General features: G+C 37.4%; 1 protein-coding gene across 1 annotated transcript in view; it reads left to right on the forward strand.

Moving 5' to 3' along the window:
* The window catches only part of LOC122810878 (microtubule-associated serine/threonine-protein kinase 3-like), a 46,472-nt gene that overhangs the window by 16,677 nt on the left and 9,915 nt on the right, over positions 1-19,880 (forward strand). Inside the window, exon 4 of the mRNA XM_044082422.1 lies at positions 10,624-10,725. Within this exon, the coding sequence (XP_043938357.1) occupies positions 10,624-10,725 (102 nt within the window). The remainder of the gene's footprint in view (positions 1-10,623; positions 10,726-19,880) is intronic.

Genomic DNA, 19,880 nt, shown 5'->3' on the forward strand with positions numbered 1-19,880 from the left:
TCTCCAGACATCTTCTGAACTAACCTCCCCATCTCTGCTTCTGTCTCCAACTGCATCTGAACTAACTCTCCCCCTGTCCCTAAACTGTGTCTGAAATGACATTCCCCTGTCTCTGCACTTCTGAGAAAACCTTCTCCCATACTTGCTTGTGTTCCAGACTGTGTCTGAGCTCTCATTCCCCTGTTTGTATCTTTAATCCATTTATAAATTACTATTCCTCCATTCCTGCCTTTCTCCAAACAGTAAATAAACTAACTTTCTACAATCCTTGCCTGTATCTACAAACTATGTCTGAACTAACCTTACCCCATCACTGGCCATGCCTCCAATGTAAATGTGAACTAACTTTCCCAACCCATGCCTGGGCCTTAATCCAAGCCATGACTTACCTATACATGTAACAGGAAAATGTTGCCAGACTTATAAAGGATTATGAGCTATATATTGGATTCTCTGTTCTGTATTCCAGTTTTCAAGCCTAAAGGACTGCTGGACTTACAATATTCCTGTACTTATCACCTCATCTTACAACAGACAGTCCAGTTCTTGCATTTTTTCCCTTCATGAACTTCATCTGAATTCCCACAGACTAGATATGTCCACTTAGAATCTGTTCACAGTGTCTCCAAGTACTGTAATTCATTGTAGATGTTTGGCTGGTTTTGCCTCTACTATCCTAAAATATGTGCTTTAGTCCTTAATCCTTGTGTGGGTTAAAGGACCTTTCCACTGCTTGGTAATTTAACATATATTATTATTATAAACTCTTTGGTAAATAGTGCAGTTTGTATAATGGTACTCATTGTAAGTGTTTGAATGCTAGAATCATTGTTTTAAAAGGAGGTCCTGCCAACCTTTTCTGCGTGTCCTCTTTTTCCTTGGATAATTTAGATTATTTTTGCAAGCTGCACCCTGGGGAAGACTTTGATAATGTGCTTTACACATTTGCTAAAATATGATTCAATATTTTTTAGGATTTACACAATGGTATAGCATTGCATAGTTATTTAGATGTTAGAGTTTTTTAGACAACATGGTGGGGATGCAGTGCTTAAGATCTTTGCCTTACAATTCTGGGGTCCATTTTGGTCAACATATCAAACTGTGGAGTTAGCTTGTTCCCCTTGTGTATATTTGTTTATTCTTTGGGTATTCTGCTTTCCTCCCACCTCCCCAAAATATCCAGAGTGAGTGTCTACTGTAAACTATCTACATATATTGCATTTATCCTTGCTATTGTGGGTAGAATCATGACTAAAAGGAGTCCTGTGTAGGCCATTTAACTTGCCAGGTTAAGAAATTAATAAACTAAATTAAAATATTTTTTAATGCATTAGATACATCGGTGTTATGGGAAGTATTACTATCCTTTCTCGCTTTTCACAGGATTTCTAGGCACTATACTGCTAACTATGATATGGGTTAAGCATGATGCTCTAAAAAAAGAACAGAAAATGGTACAGTTTAGTCTTCCCTTCATTATGACTTACTTTCTGTCAGACATCATTAGTGTGGAAGGTAACCTTGCACCTTGTGTGTGGATGTCTGACAGTCTTTGAAGTCTGCTGAATGATGGATATCTGCCTGCCTGCCTGCTTGCCTTAAGCTTCAATACATTATGAATGCATTGTGGCAATTATCATATTATTTGAATATCTGTATTTATGCTGAGTACCGTCATGCAGAGCTGTACAGCCATCCCTATCACTGACCCTGTTCTGAAGGTGCAGTTTTTACAGGTTAGCAGCATCCAGATTCAGCTTTCTCTTTGTTCCCCTGATGTAATGCAATGGCATCCTGATTATACAACCCAGAGCATTTTACTAACCGATCTCAGTCCAACTTAGGGCAAAGAGACCTTAGCAACGTTTTACCTTACCATTTTATGGGGAGTCTCCAGAATGTTTTGGCCTCTCCCATCAGTAGCACTGAGGCACCTCAGTTGTTTATTTCACTTATTCAGGTTTTGGTTATCTGTTATGAACCAGGGTGTAAACAAGCTGGCAGGTCACTAAACATGGGATTAAGGAGGCTCTGTAAAAAGACCTTAACCATGGTTTCTGTAGTCTTCCATATAACTTGTTATATCATTGACTGTGTTGATGATGTAAGTAGGATATCAGGCTAGGAATGTCCCTGTGCCAGATTAAGAGGCTCAGACTCTCCTCAGACAGTCTTGGGTAAGCTATTCTGGGCATGTCCATGTGGCTAGATATCCTGTTTGGAAGGCTTCCTAGGACTAGGCTGAAGATATAATTAGGAACAAACAGATTAACCTCAATGAAAGGTCGTTAGAGAGCTGTCTGGTATCTTCTCTCTTCTCATTTTCTTCTAGGCCATCCCACTTTTCCAAAAAGAAGACCCTCCCCTTAGAATGAAGAAGATGTCCAAGTGCCCAGGTGGTTTTGCTGTCTGTCCTATTTTTACCCATGAATACCCAAGAAGAATGAATCTCCAGATAAACTATTCCACGGTGTCACCTGTGTAAAGACATTACTTTAAATTTTTCCCAGACTGGAAAACCATCACAATTGACTTGTGGGTTACAAATGGCCTCACCTTAGATTGTTTGGATCCTCCCCTACAAAAAGTTCTAAGTAGGGGACTAGCCTCATGTCTACAGAGTTCCTGTAATATGCTCAGACCTTATTCTGCAAAGGAGAGACATACTTTGCTCCAGCTTTGATGAAAACAATGGATTGTCCTTGCTTGAAAGGGAATGGGAGACTTTGTCCATCTTGGACTTCTGCAACTGTCCCACCCTGGGCTTCAACAGCTTCAGCTACTGTATCTAATACAAAATGTTTGATGCTGTAGCTCTTTTGGGGTCATACTTTTAATATGGTAATGTTCTGGGGACTATGCACTTGCTGAAACATGTAGTCTGGATGATGTCGCTGGAGATAATAGACACCTTTTGTCATATCATTATATGGGGTCCACAAAGAACATTTCTTTGGTTTTCTGCAGATTGGTTTCAGTTTTAGTACAATGTTGATACCAGCCTTTCCTCTCCACTTACGGTGTACCCTTTTGGGGGCTTCACATCCACCAGTGTGAAATACTTGAAATGCTTCTCACCTGGAAAGCTTTGGCATAGGATTTGGTTTGGTCACTTAGCCCATGGAGTGATAACATGAGAAGACATGGATGCATGTTCTCATGGCCAGTGTGCAGACAGGCAGTGAGGATTCGGCAGTGGGTCATAGAGGAGGGCATCACTGACAGTTATTGACATCTTAAGAAGAGTATCTAGAATAGTGAACCGATTGGGTCACAGCTCCAGTCCTCTCCTCAAGGTGAGAATAAGACCTGATTGAACATGGGCATCCAGGAGAATGGAGCTCAGAAAGTGGGGGCTCCTGAAGGGAGAACATCATAGTCTTACTCCATTTTGCTTGGTTCATCAGGCCAAATGGGGGTTAGTTAATTGTGGATATTTTCTTACTTTTTCTTTCTTTCTTTCTTTCTTTCTTTCTTTCTTTCTTTCTTTCTTTCTTTCTTTCTTTCTTTCTTTCTTTCTTTCTTTCTTTCTTTCATTCTTTCTTTCTTTCTTTCTTTCTTTCTTTCTTTCTTTCTTTTACATGGTAAAGTAAATTCCAGTATGCTGTTAACATCATTCCATCCAGTACATTATCTAATCATAAAATCCAGAAAAGATCCAAAGAAAGACAAACGATTCAATAAAAACTGCAAGAAAGACTCAGCCAAGCTGAAGCCCCCACTGTGTAAATCTTAAATCTCCCAAAGGACCAGCATTTATTCTTTATGCTTCTTGGTGGCTAAGAACTATGTTAATTTCAGGCTGTATAGTATCTGGCTGCATAGGAAGCTTTCCCAGCACAAACCAAACTTGGCCTTCTAGGCTGAGGTTGCAGGTGAGATCAACTTCAGAAGGTCTGGCTCCCCATTTTGATTCTCCTTTTTTGCTCCAGATCTCCTCAGATCATTCATCTGCCTCCTTGGCCTCTTTATTAATTGGTTTATTCCCTGTAGGTGAGAGGCCTACTGCTCATTTCTTGTCTGTGAAGTGAGAGTCGGGCATACTGTGAGCGGTACTATTATTTCTGAGGAGGATCTTTTTTCCCCCTTTAAGCCCCGACTTTCTCTGCATGCTGATCTGCATTCAAGAGATTGGTAGAAGTAGGCCTTTATGATGCAGTCTATGCCTCCATCTGATGCGATCAGTTGGCTTTAGCCATCTTGTAGGCAAGCACATCTGTGTTTTTTGCTGTTCATCTGGGATTCTACCAAGTAATGTGTACATATGAACACATAACCCCCCTGCCCTCCCCTCCCCTCAAAGACACATGAGGAGTGGGTTTAAGCCTCATCATTCCTTTTGCTGCCCATGCCAGCTCCCTGAGGCACCCGATCAGCTAATAAAACTGGGATTGCCAGGGTCATAGTCAGGTATTTGTCTAAACCAATGGAGCTAGTGAACACTGCCCATTTTTTCTATATTTCCAGCAAACCTCACAGTAAGAATTCAAGAGGTGACTGAAGCCAGCAGAAAATCTTCCATTTTTCAAGCTCATTTTACAAAGTCGAAACATTTTTTTCATCTAGACGGAATTATCCTGTGCCAGGTTATTTGGTTATGTTGCAGGTAAACTGTATGACTAGAGTTCTAATAAACAGATGGATAAGTAAGAAAATCTCTGTGACTTGGATTTCAGTTATTTTAGAGTCAGGTTGGAGGGATAAACTATGGCCTAACACAAGCTAGTTAGTAGTGTCAATGGCTCAGTGTCTATCATGTTTACCTTTCATACTGGAAGATCTAAAGGCACTGAGTTCTATTCCCACAGCAGGTGTTTGGGTACATTTTTAATACCACTGCTGCAGTGCAGCATAGGGGGTGGTGCTGCACTCTTGAGTTTGCTGTCTTTTTAATGAGCTGTTAAAAGTGAGGTCCTATCTGCTGGAGATGATGATAGTTGATATGGATGTAAAAGATCCATGGCCTTTAATGAAAACAGTAAGTGTTAACTTTATTATTAAAAAAGTAGAACATTTACATATATACGTAATTACATTATTTTATCTATACACACAAAAGAAATTTTATAGAACCAGATTTATGTATTTTATTTAATTTCTACTACTTTTATCATAATTACAATTTAAATTCTTGTAATGAATGTATTACTTCATATTATATCAATAAATAAATAAATACTAGAAAAATATAATTGTCTATCAATCAATAACACTGTTATTTTCCATTTAAAATTAAATTGATATTAATATCAGACATATATTTTCTAAAAAAATAGTAAAATTGCTAAAATATTTGACAGGTCTTCACTCATAATTTATTTAATGAAAGCCACTCTACATTATCTTTATATCTTTTTTGTTTCAGACTTATAGCTGTCAAAACACCCACTATCAAATCTTTCCAAAGATCCACCAAATAAGATTGTATCCTAATTTTGATATACCATTTATTTCTAGCTACTGTCATAACATCTATTTCCTAGAATAAAATCTTTTTGAAATATCTTACTAATTCTATGTTCCCATGTTCTTCATTCTTTAGTATACTCCAGTGACATCTCATACTTGTAAAACAATGATCTTTCAACTAGGCCATTTCCCTGGTATGGTATAAAAAAACCTTCAAAATTCAGTGGAAATATAAAAATGCTAAATATCCTTCATTTTCTCTAAAATTAGATATAAGCCCAGTTTAAACCCCCAAATGTTAGAAAAATTAATTCTGCTAACTCTTTTTTCTTCAGGAAACATATGTAGCTCTCATGAGCATCCAATTAATTAAAAAAAAGAAGCTTAACTGTCTTCCAAGCTCTGTGTGCTGCCATAATTTCTTCTAAAGTATCCTTCCATTGCTGAGGTACTTATTCTTTTCCGGACTGTGTCCTTAACTTTGATATTTCTGCTGTTGTAAACTGTATATGCGCTATTTTAACCACCTCTCTTTTTGTTATTTGTTCTTAAATCCACTTACTTCAAGCATTTTTTTAGCTGTTGTATAACTTATGCAATTCAGGCCATATATTGCAATGAAATCATCTTCGTAAGACATCATGGCAGGCAGTTGTATATCTAATCTGACCATGATTCATGCAGTCTCCATTAAACTATGAAAGCATTCATCATCACTGCAAATAAAATTGCACTCTTCAGGCACCTCTGTTTTATTCCAACATTTATTATATTGTTTTCTTATTTATCTGTCTGTTTATTGGAACTCTAATTATACAGTTTAAATAAAAAAGACCTAAGAAATGTTGTCATATTAGTTCCATACCTTTTCAAGATCTCACATACCTGTTCTTGGCAGATGCTATCATGCATATTCTCTGCATCACATGTAAGTAACCTACCTTCAGTTTCTTTTTTAACTTTGATGTCCACTGTCTATTTCATAATTATTAACATTTCTTTAGACTGTTTCCCGTCATTCAATAAATGCTACCTGCTAATACTTAAGCAGCAGGCCTTCTTTTTTATATTGCCTTCATCATTAATTTATGATCTGTGTTGCATAAATTAATGGGCCTCCAATTTTTAATGATTTCTTTGCCTCCCTTCCTCCTTATATGTACTCCCTCATATACTTGATAAGCAGTAATTTCATCTTGCAATCATTCATTCATAACTTTAACAAAATCCCTCAACACTCATTTCTTTATATGCCACATAAATAATTAAATCCATCCAACCTGTATATAATTATTTCTTTAACACCTTTCACAACTTCTTCAAACTCACTTACTGAAATGAACATTTAAGACAGAACATTATTTGCTATGTATATGGATCTACTTCAGTAGACTGAACTCTCACTTACCTGACTTTCATAATGCCGAGATGAAAAAGATGATAACCCAATAACACTGATGTTCCAGAACATCGACTTTCTACTCCAGGTAAGTAACCACTTGGCCACCATTTTGAAATTTGCCCCTTACCCTAGTGGTAGTGCGATCTTGGAGTTGGTATATTTAGTTGGGGGGGAGGTGTGTGACAGCCAAAGCCCCACACATGGGTGGGTTTACTTTGCTTTGGTTTTAATTTATTTTTCAGGTTGACCAAGTGGTTACTTACCTGGAGTGGAAATTCAGTGTTCCAGGAAGTTGGTGTTATGCGGTTGTCGGCTTTTTCATCTCAGCATTATGAATGTTGGGTAAGTAAGAGTAAGGTCTACTGAAGTAGACACATGCACACGCGCACACACACACACACACACACACACACACACACACACATATATATATATATATATATATATATATGTAAATCATCAGAAAATTCCACAAGTCATACTTAGTTTTGTCCCCGGTATAGTGCCATAAAAAACAAAACAAAACAGGAATGTCTGTCTTTAGTTGACCTCTGAATTAAATACTCCCTCTTAAGACTTCCTACTTGCTAATTGTCACATTTCAATGTATATTACAAACCTCATACCCTAAGTAATATAGCTTTTCTCTTTTCTTATATTACTATTAAAATCCTCAGAGCAATTATATCTATATTATTATAAAGATTTTTGTTTCTTCAGAAATGCCTGATTTTTCCTTCATATTTGTTGGAGAATAAATTACAATTAATTGGATTGGTTTCAAATGTATTCTTAAACTAATAATCATTAACCTATCTGTTATTGCTGTAATCTAATATCATAATTTCAAAACTGCATACCAATATAAGCAAACTAATACATTTTTACAACATCCGAAGACCACAATATTTTACGATGAGCTAATATTTCAAATTGTTTACTTTGAGTCTGACTTGGAAAAGCTCAAGTAAACATATTACATCTGCAAATAGTTCTTTATATCCATTCAGTACAACAAATCTTAATGTTTCATTTGTAATAAGAGTCACATTAATTGTGTATATAGTCATGTTATCCTTTGCTTATTCTCAGTTATATTTATATGTTTTAACATCTTTTTTATGGTTGACACAGCTTAGAGTAGCATGCACCATACATTCCATTTTCGGCCATCCTTCACATGACTCAAGACCTCAAACCTATTTTCCACCTGTGCATTAATCATACCTCTAGACTGCCCATTTGCATTCTTTGTAATAATCTGTACTATTTTGCCATTTGTATTTTCAGTTATATTTTCTAATTCTGAGTCCACATGTTCTGAAATAAGTACTGCCTTCTCTAAATTATTTCTGTTATTGTCATTTTCCTGACTTCCTGCATCTTTGAAAACATCACAGTCAAACCATGAGTTGGCTGTTTGCAAACTTTTCCGAAATTTCAAAATACACATTATTGCCAAGTCCTTCATTTCCTCACACGGGTGACATATATTTTGTCGCATTCATTAGGAAGATGTTTGTCTGTTGCACAGAAAGGCAAGTTTAAAAGTGCCTAGTGTTATGTTTCCCCTTATCGCTTCAACGTTTATAACACCGAGTAGATACTAAAGTTGTCTGTTAGCTATTTCAGAGTTACCCACAATTCCAAGGCACTATTCCATATATTTCTTTCATCTGCTTTTGGCTGTATGCACAGTTTCACAAACAGTATTAAAGTTTTCATATAAATATTATACTTCAAATATATCAGTTCTGAATTGTGCAGTTTCCTTTTTTACATTCACATTGATAAAGCCATATCTGGCCAAGGTAAAGCATCTTTTTTTAGTTCACACAAAACCAAAAATGTAACAACTCAAAGATTTCAAAGGTAATTTCACAAAAGTGATCTTAACTCAATCCAACATTTATCCATATCTAGAGGTTTAGATTAAAACAGAACAACTACAGTGCTCCTTGCACGATATCTGGTCATAACTTCACTGGTCACATTTAAATAAGGTGGTACCTGAATTATTCCACAGTCACTAAAACAGTGGTGAACGTTTTTGTCTCCGAAGCAACACTTTCTGTGCTCATTCTTTTGCCCTTCTGTACCTTTTGTCGTACAAGTCCCCTCTGCCACTATTCTTGTTAAATCTGCTCAGTGTTAAACTGACAAACCTCCTTCATGTGTTGATGCTAATTCACTCTCATAGGTACATCCTGCATTTGTAAATCCACTGTTGTACAGAGCTCAGCAAATCTTTCCATCTCTCCCCATGATAATGCAAGAATCATCTTTTGTATCTCTTTCTTCTTACATTTCAGTCATGTCCCATTATCTAATTTACCGGAAGATACAAAAGTTATTTGAACATCCTCTTTGTGCATCAACACCCTGTCAATCATCCTTCCTCATCTGCCAGTTGGCATTAGCATTATCCACAATTATGGATTGTATATTCATAGGGGATCTGCTTTTTGCTTGCTCATCTCTCCTGGAATGCCCGGAGCTCCTTCATCCTCTATTAACATCTTGCTCTCCCAGCAGTCTCCATGTTGGAGTCAGGAGATGTCAAAAAAAGAGAAAGAGAATTCCCCTGGTGCCTTCCCCAAAGTCAAAAACGATAGATTAGCTAGCTAGATAGCTAGATGGATAGAGAGATGGATAGATAGATAGATAGATAGATAGATAGATAGATAGATAGATAGATAGATGGATGGATGGATGGATGGATGGATAGATAGATAGATAGATAGATAGATAGATAGATAGATAGATAGATGGATAGATGGATAGATAGATGGATAGATAGATAGATAGATAGATAGATAGATAGATAGATAGATAGATAGATAGATAGATAGATAGATAGATAGATAGATAGATAGATAGAGTGCTGAAGGCTCTTTACCTAGAGAGAACCTTGACTGACCCAGGATTGGAGGTCCTTTATAACAAACACATTTTTTTATATTCTGGAAGTGTTGTCAAAGCTTTTATTATATGAGTCCATTTATCTACGTCTTTTTTTTCTTGGTGGCAAAATCTAGGGGAGACAGAACTAAAGCATTTAATACATTGGGTGTTTACCACTCAGCCATATTTTTCCTAAGGAAAGAAAGATAGACCATTTTGTCTTTGATACCCTAGAAAGAAAGGGATTTTCAGTGGTTAAAAACATGTTTCTAGAGAATTGCTGGTTGCATTGTCTTTTGCCTTCACACAACAAACTTCTCATTGGAAGTGTTGCTGTCAAAGGCTACAAAACCAGGGTGTGGCTGCTTTCAGTGTTTGTTTCATGAATCTCCATGGTGACCATTGGTCTACACCTTCTCCAAAGATTAAATCTTAAAACTCGACTAACAAATTCGGGCCTGCTTTGGAACATTATCATTTTGGTATTTTGGCTTTCCAGGGCCTTAGCTTTTGGCCTTCACCTTGCTCTAGCACACAAGGGGGAGGGAGGTCTAAGGAGAGAAGATTTTGAATTAGGTTGAACTAGAAACAGCAGAAGAGGAAAGCATTAACAGTTACCCACTCTAGAGGGCTACCTTGCAGTTTTCTTTATATATGAATATGCTGTTCATGCATTAGAATAAGATAAAGTTGGAGGAAAGTAATAATTAACGTGTACAACTGAAACATGTGACCCATATTCCATAGTTTCTGTGCAGCTGCTAATAGGTAATGCAGTTCTTCATATTAATGAATTGTTTGAAGTTTGCCATCCCGGTATAGATGAAATAGGACTTCTGTAACCACTTTCTCTCTCTGGCTAATGAAAGCTTTTTCCTCCTTTTGATGCTGACTTGTTCTTGCAGGTGATATTATTTGGCGTGACAGGAATAATCATGTGCCAGTAGATGCCAGAAATCTCATTGAGAAACTGCTGAATAAAAATCCACTGGAACGCCTGGGCACAGGTATGTTTTATATGTATTTTTTTAATATATATTACCAAAACGTGAACAACCTGTATCGTCACTACAATTAATCACGTCTAATATTTTTTTATATTTATTTATTTATTTAACATTTGTTAACCGGGAAAGTCCGACTTGGAACAAAGCCAATTTTCAGCAGAGGCACGGGGAGAAATGCTCCAGATGCATGTCTTTCTAATGTGGGAGGAAACCAGAGCACCTGGAGGAAACCCACAGGAACGCTGGGAGGACATGCAGCCTCCACACAGAAGGCACCCCAGCTGAGAATCGAACTGGAGAACCTCTTGCTGTGAGGTGACAATTCTACCGCTGCACCACTGCACCATCCTTTTTTTATAGAGAGTACTCTGCAGTTTTATATTCCATTTTGTGTTGAAGTCAGATTGTGAAACTATTTTAGTTAACTCATAGTCTAGAATGAAATAATGTGCATATAGCAAAAAAAAATGTCTTTTCATAGGAGCAGGATAACTGGATATAAAACATACAATAATTGAAATATTTCACTGCAGTGGCAGTTGATTCTTTCCCACATGTAAATGAACAGATGGGTCTGATTTTATCTGTTAGTATTCTTTCTGTGAGTTATAAAATATCCATTTCTGATTTCAGAAATTAATAATTACAGGAAGTTTAAGGCTACTGAGTCTTGTAACTACTGTGCCTTGCAGATCCCTCCCTAGACTGCACCTCCCTTCTCAAGGAGGGATAGGTCAGTCAAGCTTGGGGTGAATTTATAAATCCCCATCCAATTATCCAGATTCCATTTGAAGGAAGATAGTGTATTGCACTGCTTTATGTGCAAGGAGAGTCTATTCCAGAGATGAGGGAGACAAAGAGTAAAGAATCTGTCTCTGTACCTTGTTTATTGATCAGCTAAAGCAGGTTTAAATCCCTCGTTCTGGTATTTGTGGAATTGTTTGGTTTGTGAAAGAACAAGAAATCCTTCACTAATGGGTCCCTGACTGCTCAGAATGCAAGGTATATATCTCCTCTGAGGAGCTATAAGACACGTGTAAATGAGACTGTGCTTCCGGTCTCTTCTGGTAGCTTAGCAATTTTAGAATGCTGACAGTCTTTGCTAAGAATACCTGGGGTCTTTCCAACTGTTTGATATGTCTGGTGAGGTACATCCCGAAGGGAGCATTGTATTCTATAATTGATCTGGTCAGTGCGGAATACAAGGGAGATTCGACAATGACTCCAGTTTGCAGCCATCCTCAAACTTGGTTAGCTATACTTCTAGGTTTTTATCTGTAGGTCAAAGAAGTAAATACTGAACAAGAGAGATTCTTCACTGAGTTCTGCTGTACACCACTGGTCACCGTCAAGTTCTCTGACACTGAACCTGCCACCTGATCTATGTAGGTTTTATCTTTTATCCAGTTTTGCTATACACCTTAACACACAGGGGATTAATTGTAATGAATTTAGAAAATTATGCTATAATGGAGGATGATATCAAATGCCTTGGCCAATTCAAGGTAAAAGGTATACAGTGTGACCAGTGTTAACAGCTTGTGTTACCTTTTTGAAGAAATTTACCATGTTCATTAGACAGGATTTGCAAAACCAAACTGCTGTGGATCTAGCCTGATAATATTTTTAATGACTGTTAGTGAAGTCTGTTATAATGTGTTACATGGCCTTACAAATTAAACTCTTCAGGCTGATTGGCCTATAGTTTCTGGGGTCAGTAGTAAGTCCACCTCTGTGGACTGGCTTCCGCAGTGCTGTATGCCATACTTCCAGGACTGAGCTGTAGCCAGGCTCATGTTAAATACCTTATGAACAGAATCCACCAGTGCATATTTAGTACTATTTAACAAGCAGCCCAGTATGTATCTGGTCCCATGGAGGGAGTGGTCTTGGTTTTAGGCAGCACTTTTAGTAAATGCTCTTTAGTGTTGATGGGGGTGGGTGGGGATTTGAGAGATATGGAGATTGTAAGGCTTTGGATAGTCGTCTCAGGAGTGAACTTTGCATTACATTTATTAGCTAGTATATTGGCAATGTCCACTTGTTCTGAGTAGGGTTTGCCATTTGGTCTGAGTTCTGTACATTGCTTAGTTTTCTTATAAAACTCAAGAAGGCTTCATAATCCTTTTTTGTCAAATTCCTAATATTTTCCTTGACTTGACAGTCTTTAGATTTATTACATACTCAAATGAGTTTTTTTTTTCTTTTATAGTAGAAATTTATTTATGCCAGTCGTCCACCAGCACAATTTGCTTTTAAATTTTACATTGCATTTGGATCTGGATGGGACTTTCAGTTCTATACATTTATTTATATGAGTATAAAACTGCTTTGTGAATCTAACTGCTGAGGTGATGTCTGGATTGATTTTGTTGTAAGTGAATTTTGAGACTTCAAAATGCACTTGAAGTGTTTGAATTCTGATAATTGATTTCAGGGTGTTAGATAGTTTGAGGGGAAAAGGTTATGAACTTATGATCTGACTTAATCAGAGAGGGAATTACTAGTGCATGTGTAAGTACCAAGTCAAGAATATTTTGTCTTTTAGTTGAACTAATAACAATGTGGCCCATTGAGTATTTATTTATTACATCTAAAAACGTCTGTGTATATCCTATGTTGGTGGTATAGGCCCTCCAGTCAATTGGTGGATAGTTCAAGTCTGCCAGAATAATAGAGTTCTTATTTATGGGGAGCTCATCCTTTGTACTTAGGAACCTAACATGAACTTTAGGAGTCCCTGAAGGTGCCGTGTAGCAGGCAATAAACTGATTTTCTTTAGTCGTTGTTGTGTCTTTCGGCTTTTCCCGGTTAGGGGTCGCCACAGCGGAACTCCGGTCCGCTAATGATTGGCAGTAGATTTTTATGTGCCGAGTTGCCGGCCCTGACGCACCTTCAACGAAGGTATGCCTATTCACGCATGTCACCACACAGAAGATGCTCTAGCTGAGAACTGAACAGGACAAAGTCTTACTGTGAGGTGACAACGCTACCACAGCACCACCATTTAGTGTGATTTGGAATTTGATAAGTTCATTTGTGGGTCTCTGGGAATCTGTCTTGAGGCTATATGGCCTCTGACCAACATCGATAAGGCACCACAGTTGCCATCGGGTCTGAAAGCATGTCAGAAACTAAACCCAGAGATGAAGGGAGTGCTTTCTGGGCATTTAAACTATGTTTCAGTGATTACATTTATACCTGTTTTAACTTGCATGTATTTTATAACTCACTGATCTGACCCATTATTTAGTACTACATTACATTCTATACTTACAAACAAGCCCGCTGACACATCCAATACATGGAAAGTTTCATACTTGTAAAAAAAAAAAAATCACAGGCTGGAAAACCTAAACTCCTTTAAAGATTTCAGGAATTATCATTATGTTCTCTTTATTAGAAATTGCTTAGTGGTGACAATTAGGTTCATAGGTTGTTACTAGGCGAATGATCACTAGGGAGGGCCCTTGCAAGCCTAGCTGTGCAGCATAAATAATTTGGGTCCCGAAGGATCGTGGACATTGGTGGTGTGGCATGTTAGTAGTAAGGTCACTAAGATTTTGTAGGGGGGTATAAGCCAGTGTCTGATGTGGTTCTGTTTGAAAGTCTATGCTGGTGCTAGGACAGCTAGCATCATACACGGGAGCCTATTATTCAAATAAATATGAAAATATGCAATACATTTCAAGATTATGGAATAAGCAACATTTATAGTAGGGGTGGAAGGATATTACAAATGAAGAAGGGTATTCCCAGACCATGCCAACTCCTGTTGCTAAAATGCCAGCGACTATTGTTCAGTATTATAGTTGTGTACTTCCTAGCAAAGAAAAAGAGTGGTCCTTGCACTAAGAAAATGAGTTAATTCTACAAATCCCTAACAGTGCTACAACAGTGTTTTCATGTGGTTTGTTTTTGTTTGTTTTTTGAGTAGTAGGGTTAGGTGTTATGAAAGCCTTTTTCTGTGCGAATGATTTGTTGGTGCTCTTCTTTTTTTTTGTTAACACTGGTTGGTTGCAGGTTATTGGTAATCTTTCCAAAAAAAGTCCTTAAACCATTTTTGTAAGGAAAGACCTGGCTCTGACCTTTTATTTTTCTCATTATTTATAGACCTGAATGTGGATAACTATGCTGTGTCATATTTATTTCATTGTTATTTAAAATATATAAACACATAGTTGAATTCGTAAATGAATATAGCATGGATATTTGACAGACATCACAGAAGAGGGCTTGCCTCAGACTCAGTGTGGCCCCCCAGGAATTTTATGGCAGCTTGGTTTGGTTGCTTTATTGAGTCTGTGGTATGACTCCTTCTATGATGTTGGAAAAGTGTCCATGCTATACTTATTAGCATGTGTCCATATTTTTCAGTTTACTAGAATAAGATGATCATAGGAAGTACAAGATCATTGAGTTACAAGACCATTTATGCCTTACCAATACCCGCTCTCATACTGTATCTCCCTTCTAAAGATAGGCAAACAGGTCAGTCCTGGAGTAAATTTATGGATGCTAATCCAATCATCCTTAAAGATACTATGTTGTCACTTTAACTTGCTTGGGAATTTGTTCCAGAAGGGGACTTGGCATTGGCATGTTTTATTTATGTGCTAGTGAAAGTGAAGTCCCTAGTTTTGCTGTTAAAGCACAGGTATAGAAGATCAAGGAGGATGGTGTGAAAAGCAGGACATGGATTGCCACCCCAGAGCCTATAAGAAACTGAGTAAGGGGAACCTTACCCCAGCAGACATCTTGATTGCTATCCTCTAAACCTTTTCTAGTTGCTTAATATTTCTAGAAAGATACATCCCAAAGGGGCATTGTGCTCAATAATTGGTGTAATTGGCCTGCATAAATAGAGATAATGTCTTTTGGCCTTGATGACATGCCTTTAGATATTAGCTGTGCTAAATAGAAGGATTTACTGATTGCTGTTGTTGCATAGTGGTTGACGAAGAGGGAATTAACCCATGTTGCAAGATCCATGCCTACATTACCATTTTGGAATGGCAGTATTGCCTATAATGTAGGTTGAAAGGGTGAGTTGCTTACCAAATGTAACAACGCACATCTCCACCTTTAATTTAAGCATGTTTTCCTTACACCACTTGTTTATGAAGGTTAGTTCCTGCTGTAATGAATGGGTATCAGGTGGAGATTGTAAAGTAGCTCCCAATTTACAGTTATCAGCAGACATATCTAATCAAAATCATTCCTGGTGTAGAGATCAGATAAACTGATGCCAGTACTGAACCTTGGGCTCACCACTAGCTACCTCCATACTACGGGAGGAAGTGACTTTTGCTTTAACTGTGTGGGTTCTGTCTTTTGGCCAGTTGCCTATTCACCTCACCATGTATGGATCTATATTAAAGGCGCTTGGCTTGTTTACAATGCACCACATACAGGTGTATGAACAGAATGACCACAGTCTACAGCCTGTGTGACCATACAAAGTAGTTAAACTGAGTATGGATGATCTCTGTTTGCCAAAGCCAAACTGATGTGGTTCAAGCTTGATAAGGTTTTTAATATCATAGGTTATAAGGTAACATATGACACATTCCATGGCTGTACAAATCAGACTAGTGAGACTAACGAGTCCATAGTTGCCCCTGATAGTTATTTATTCCATACACTTGTAATGTCATTGCCTTATGTGAGTTGCAGAAGTTGCAGAAATGTAATAATAATGTATTACTTTCTGAAGTTTAAATGATAACCGAGTTAGGAAGAAATCATGCTTCAGTGAATACTCAAATGTGTGGAGTATATTATCCTAGTAAACAAATTCATTAAATAAAATACCAAGCAAAACCACAGCTAGTAACAGGCAGAAAGGCAAACAACTCAGCAGTTGTAAAATCTTTCACAGTGTTCACCACCACTTCTTCATCGTCTGATGACGTAGTGGTGAACACTGCGAGTCTGATGAAGTGGTGGTGAACATTACAAAATTGCTAACTTTTAATAAAACCTGTGGATTTTACAACTGCTGAGCCTTGCCTTTCTGGCTATTACTAGCTGTGGTTTTACTTGGAATTTTGTTTGGGTCTGCTGCTGGAATACACTCACTGCTTTTGGGTTTTCTTGCTAAATTCATTAAATAAATAGACTTGAAAATAGTTGTGGCATGACATTGCAGAAGAAAATGGATAAGAAAGGCTTAGTCATAAAATGTTACTGTATTTTCTGGGGTTACTTGTACAAAGGAAATATAGAATGCAAGCCTTTGAAATGCACTAAAAGATTATTTTACCACTGCTGGCTTACCTCTCAACTGTCCAGATTTTTGCAAAAAATCCAGATTTTTGCCTTATATTTTTGGGCTGCTCCTCATAAAATTTGTAGTTTTCTGGCAAATCACTGATGATTAAGAAATAGAACCCAAAATAAATGAATAAACTTCAAAAAATGGCAACACACGGCTCTTGCAACAAACCCGAAATTTTATTAAGTGCTTTTCGTCTGAGGTAGTACTCAAACTTTTTCAGATACAAATCAGAGCTGGAATCTCATTTTAAATACCACTATCTTGATCACATGATCTACCTCATTTTCAAATTCAATACAATTAAATATCCATCAATGAAAATGAATAAAAATGCTTAAGGACATTAAACCAACACTGAAAAGTACATTGAAAAACATAAAAAACATAAAAAAACATTTATGCCTCCTAAAGTTCCCCTGAAAGACAACCACACATTAAAACGTCATCTTTCAAGACTTTTCAATTTTAGCAAGCATGTGATAGAATACATATTGTTCAAACCCGGTAAGGCATGGGCATTAAGACGTAATTGTCAATACAATTCAAGTTCATCAAGCTTTAAACTATGTGGTCCTCCTCTCAGGTTAAGTTCTACTTGGTCTATCACTCTGAATTTAAAATAATGTGTAGTATTGTCTAAAACATGTTTAGGTAAGGCTTTATCTACCTTTTTCTTTCCAATACTGTACAAGTGTTCATACACTCACTCTCTTAACTTCCGTTCAGTTTTCCCAATGTAGAACCCAGTACAGCATTGGCAGTTAGCTAAGTAAACAACCATTTTTGAATTACAATTATATTTCATTGTTACATTATATTTTACTTCATTCACAAAAAAGGTCCTGCCTATATCCATATGCCTACAATATCCATGGACTTCACACTTGAACATTGCAGGGTTTTTAACCCAAGGATTTGATTTGGTTTCATACATGTTTTTTATGTTCCAACTCCATCTAAAAACAATTTATGGTCGTTCCTCTACTCTATTCCTGATGGAATAATCATCCATTAGGATTTTTTTACCAAAATCAGTTTTAGACAGTTGGCATCCAGTGAATAAGGGGTAATAAAACTAATACTATAGTTAGTCGTTGTAGCATTACCAACACTCCTATTCTCTACTTGTAATACAGGGGTGTTAACAGAGGTTATGTTCGATTCATTACTAGTCGCCAAAATAGGTTTATACTGGCCTGAACATCTTTTAAAAATTACTTCCTCAGAAAGACCATCCAATAAGTCCTTGGGGTATCCCCGTTTACTAAACATGGTCTTCTTAAAATTTATTTCATCAATAAACTCAGTTTTAAGCTCACCATCCTGGCTGCTCTGATGAACTGCCCTTTAACAACTGAGCCTTTTTGATGAAAATGGTGTGAGCAAGTAAAATGAAGGAAGCTGTTGGAATATGTATTTTTCCTATGTATCCTAGTTACATATTTACCAAGAACCAAGTCCTTCCTTAATTCTACATCTAAATAGGAAATTACATCAATTTTAAAGGTATGTGTGAACATTAAGAAAGATGTTGTACCATTCAAATATGTCATTAAATCCCTTGCAATGGTTTCATTACCATTTAATATAATAAACACGTCATCCAAGTAACGAGTATAAAAGCAAATTTTGTCAGTATATATATATATATATATATGGGTCTACTTCTAATGACCGAAACGCCGATTCGCCGACAGTGAAATCACCAACACAGTACACTACAACACATATCCACTAGCCTCCCTACCCTACTAACCTGGGGTCCGACACTACTTACACTTACCCTGCACCCTAACCCCTACTACTAACACACACCCGCCCCCAACTCCGACACTACACCGCACTCTCCCTACCTGCACCTAACCTAACTCACTTACACACCCCGAACCCCAAGCTCCGACACTACCGCACACTCACCTATCACACACCCTAACCCTACATCCTCTGTATGCACCACACTTACCCTGTCCCCCCTACTCCTAAATGCGTTGTCGATCGTCGCTTATGTCGGTGATTTCACTGTCTTGGGGTCATTAGAAAGAGACCCATGAGACCATATATATATATATATATATATATATATATATATATATATTGTTGTTAAATATATATTCGTGCTCTCACTGTGCCATTACAAGGTTAGCAAAACTACCCCCACAAGGTGACAAGGTGAGCCCATGACAATCCCGTTCTTCTGTAAAAAATATTCGCCCTCATAAAAAAATGAAATTATTAGTTAATATTTTTATTTTTATTTATTTATCATTTGTTAACTGGGAAAGTCCAACTTGGAAAGAAGCCAATTTTCAGCAGAGGCCCGGGGAGAAAGGCTCCAGATGCATGTCTTTGTAACGTGGGAGGAAACCGGAGCACCTGGAGGAAACCCACACGAACACAGGGAGGACATGCAGACTCCACACAGAAGGCACCCCAGATGAGAATCAAACCGGAGAACCTCTTGCTGTGAGGTGACAACACTATCGCTGCACCACTGCGCCATCCTAATATAATTTCTAATAGTTCAGTAACCAGTTCTGTATCAAAATTAGTGGCTCCCTTCCTTCTCAAAAGTGATGAAACACATTCAATGCCTTTATCAAGAGGGATAGACGTATATAAATCTTTAACGTCTATTGTTAAAAAGTTGCAATGCTGTCTAAATTCTAATATATTAATATTCTGAAGAAAGCTCCAAGAATCTTTCGAAATATGTTTCTCAGTCTTTAAATACTTTTTAAGTATATCATCTACAACTTTTGCAATAGCATAAGTGATTAAATTATGACCATCGACTATAGGTCTTAGAGGAGGATTATATACGTCCTTATGTACGTTTAGTATCCCAAAAATTGTAGGGACCAAAGGTGCAGGTATA

This window comes from Protopterus annectens, chromosome 9.part0, assembly GCF_019279795.1.
Source record: "Protopterus annectens isolate FY-2018-M chromosome 9.part0, PAN1.0, whole genome shotgun sequence".
Classification (NCBI taxonomy): domain Eukaryota; kingdom Metazoa; phylum Chordata; order Ceratodontiformes; family Protopteridae; genus Protopterus; species Protopterus annectens.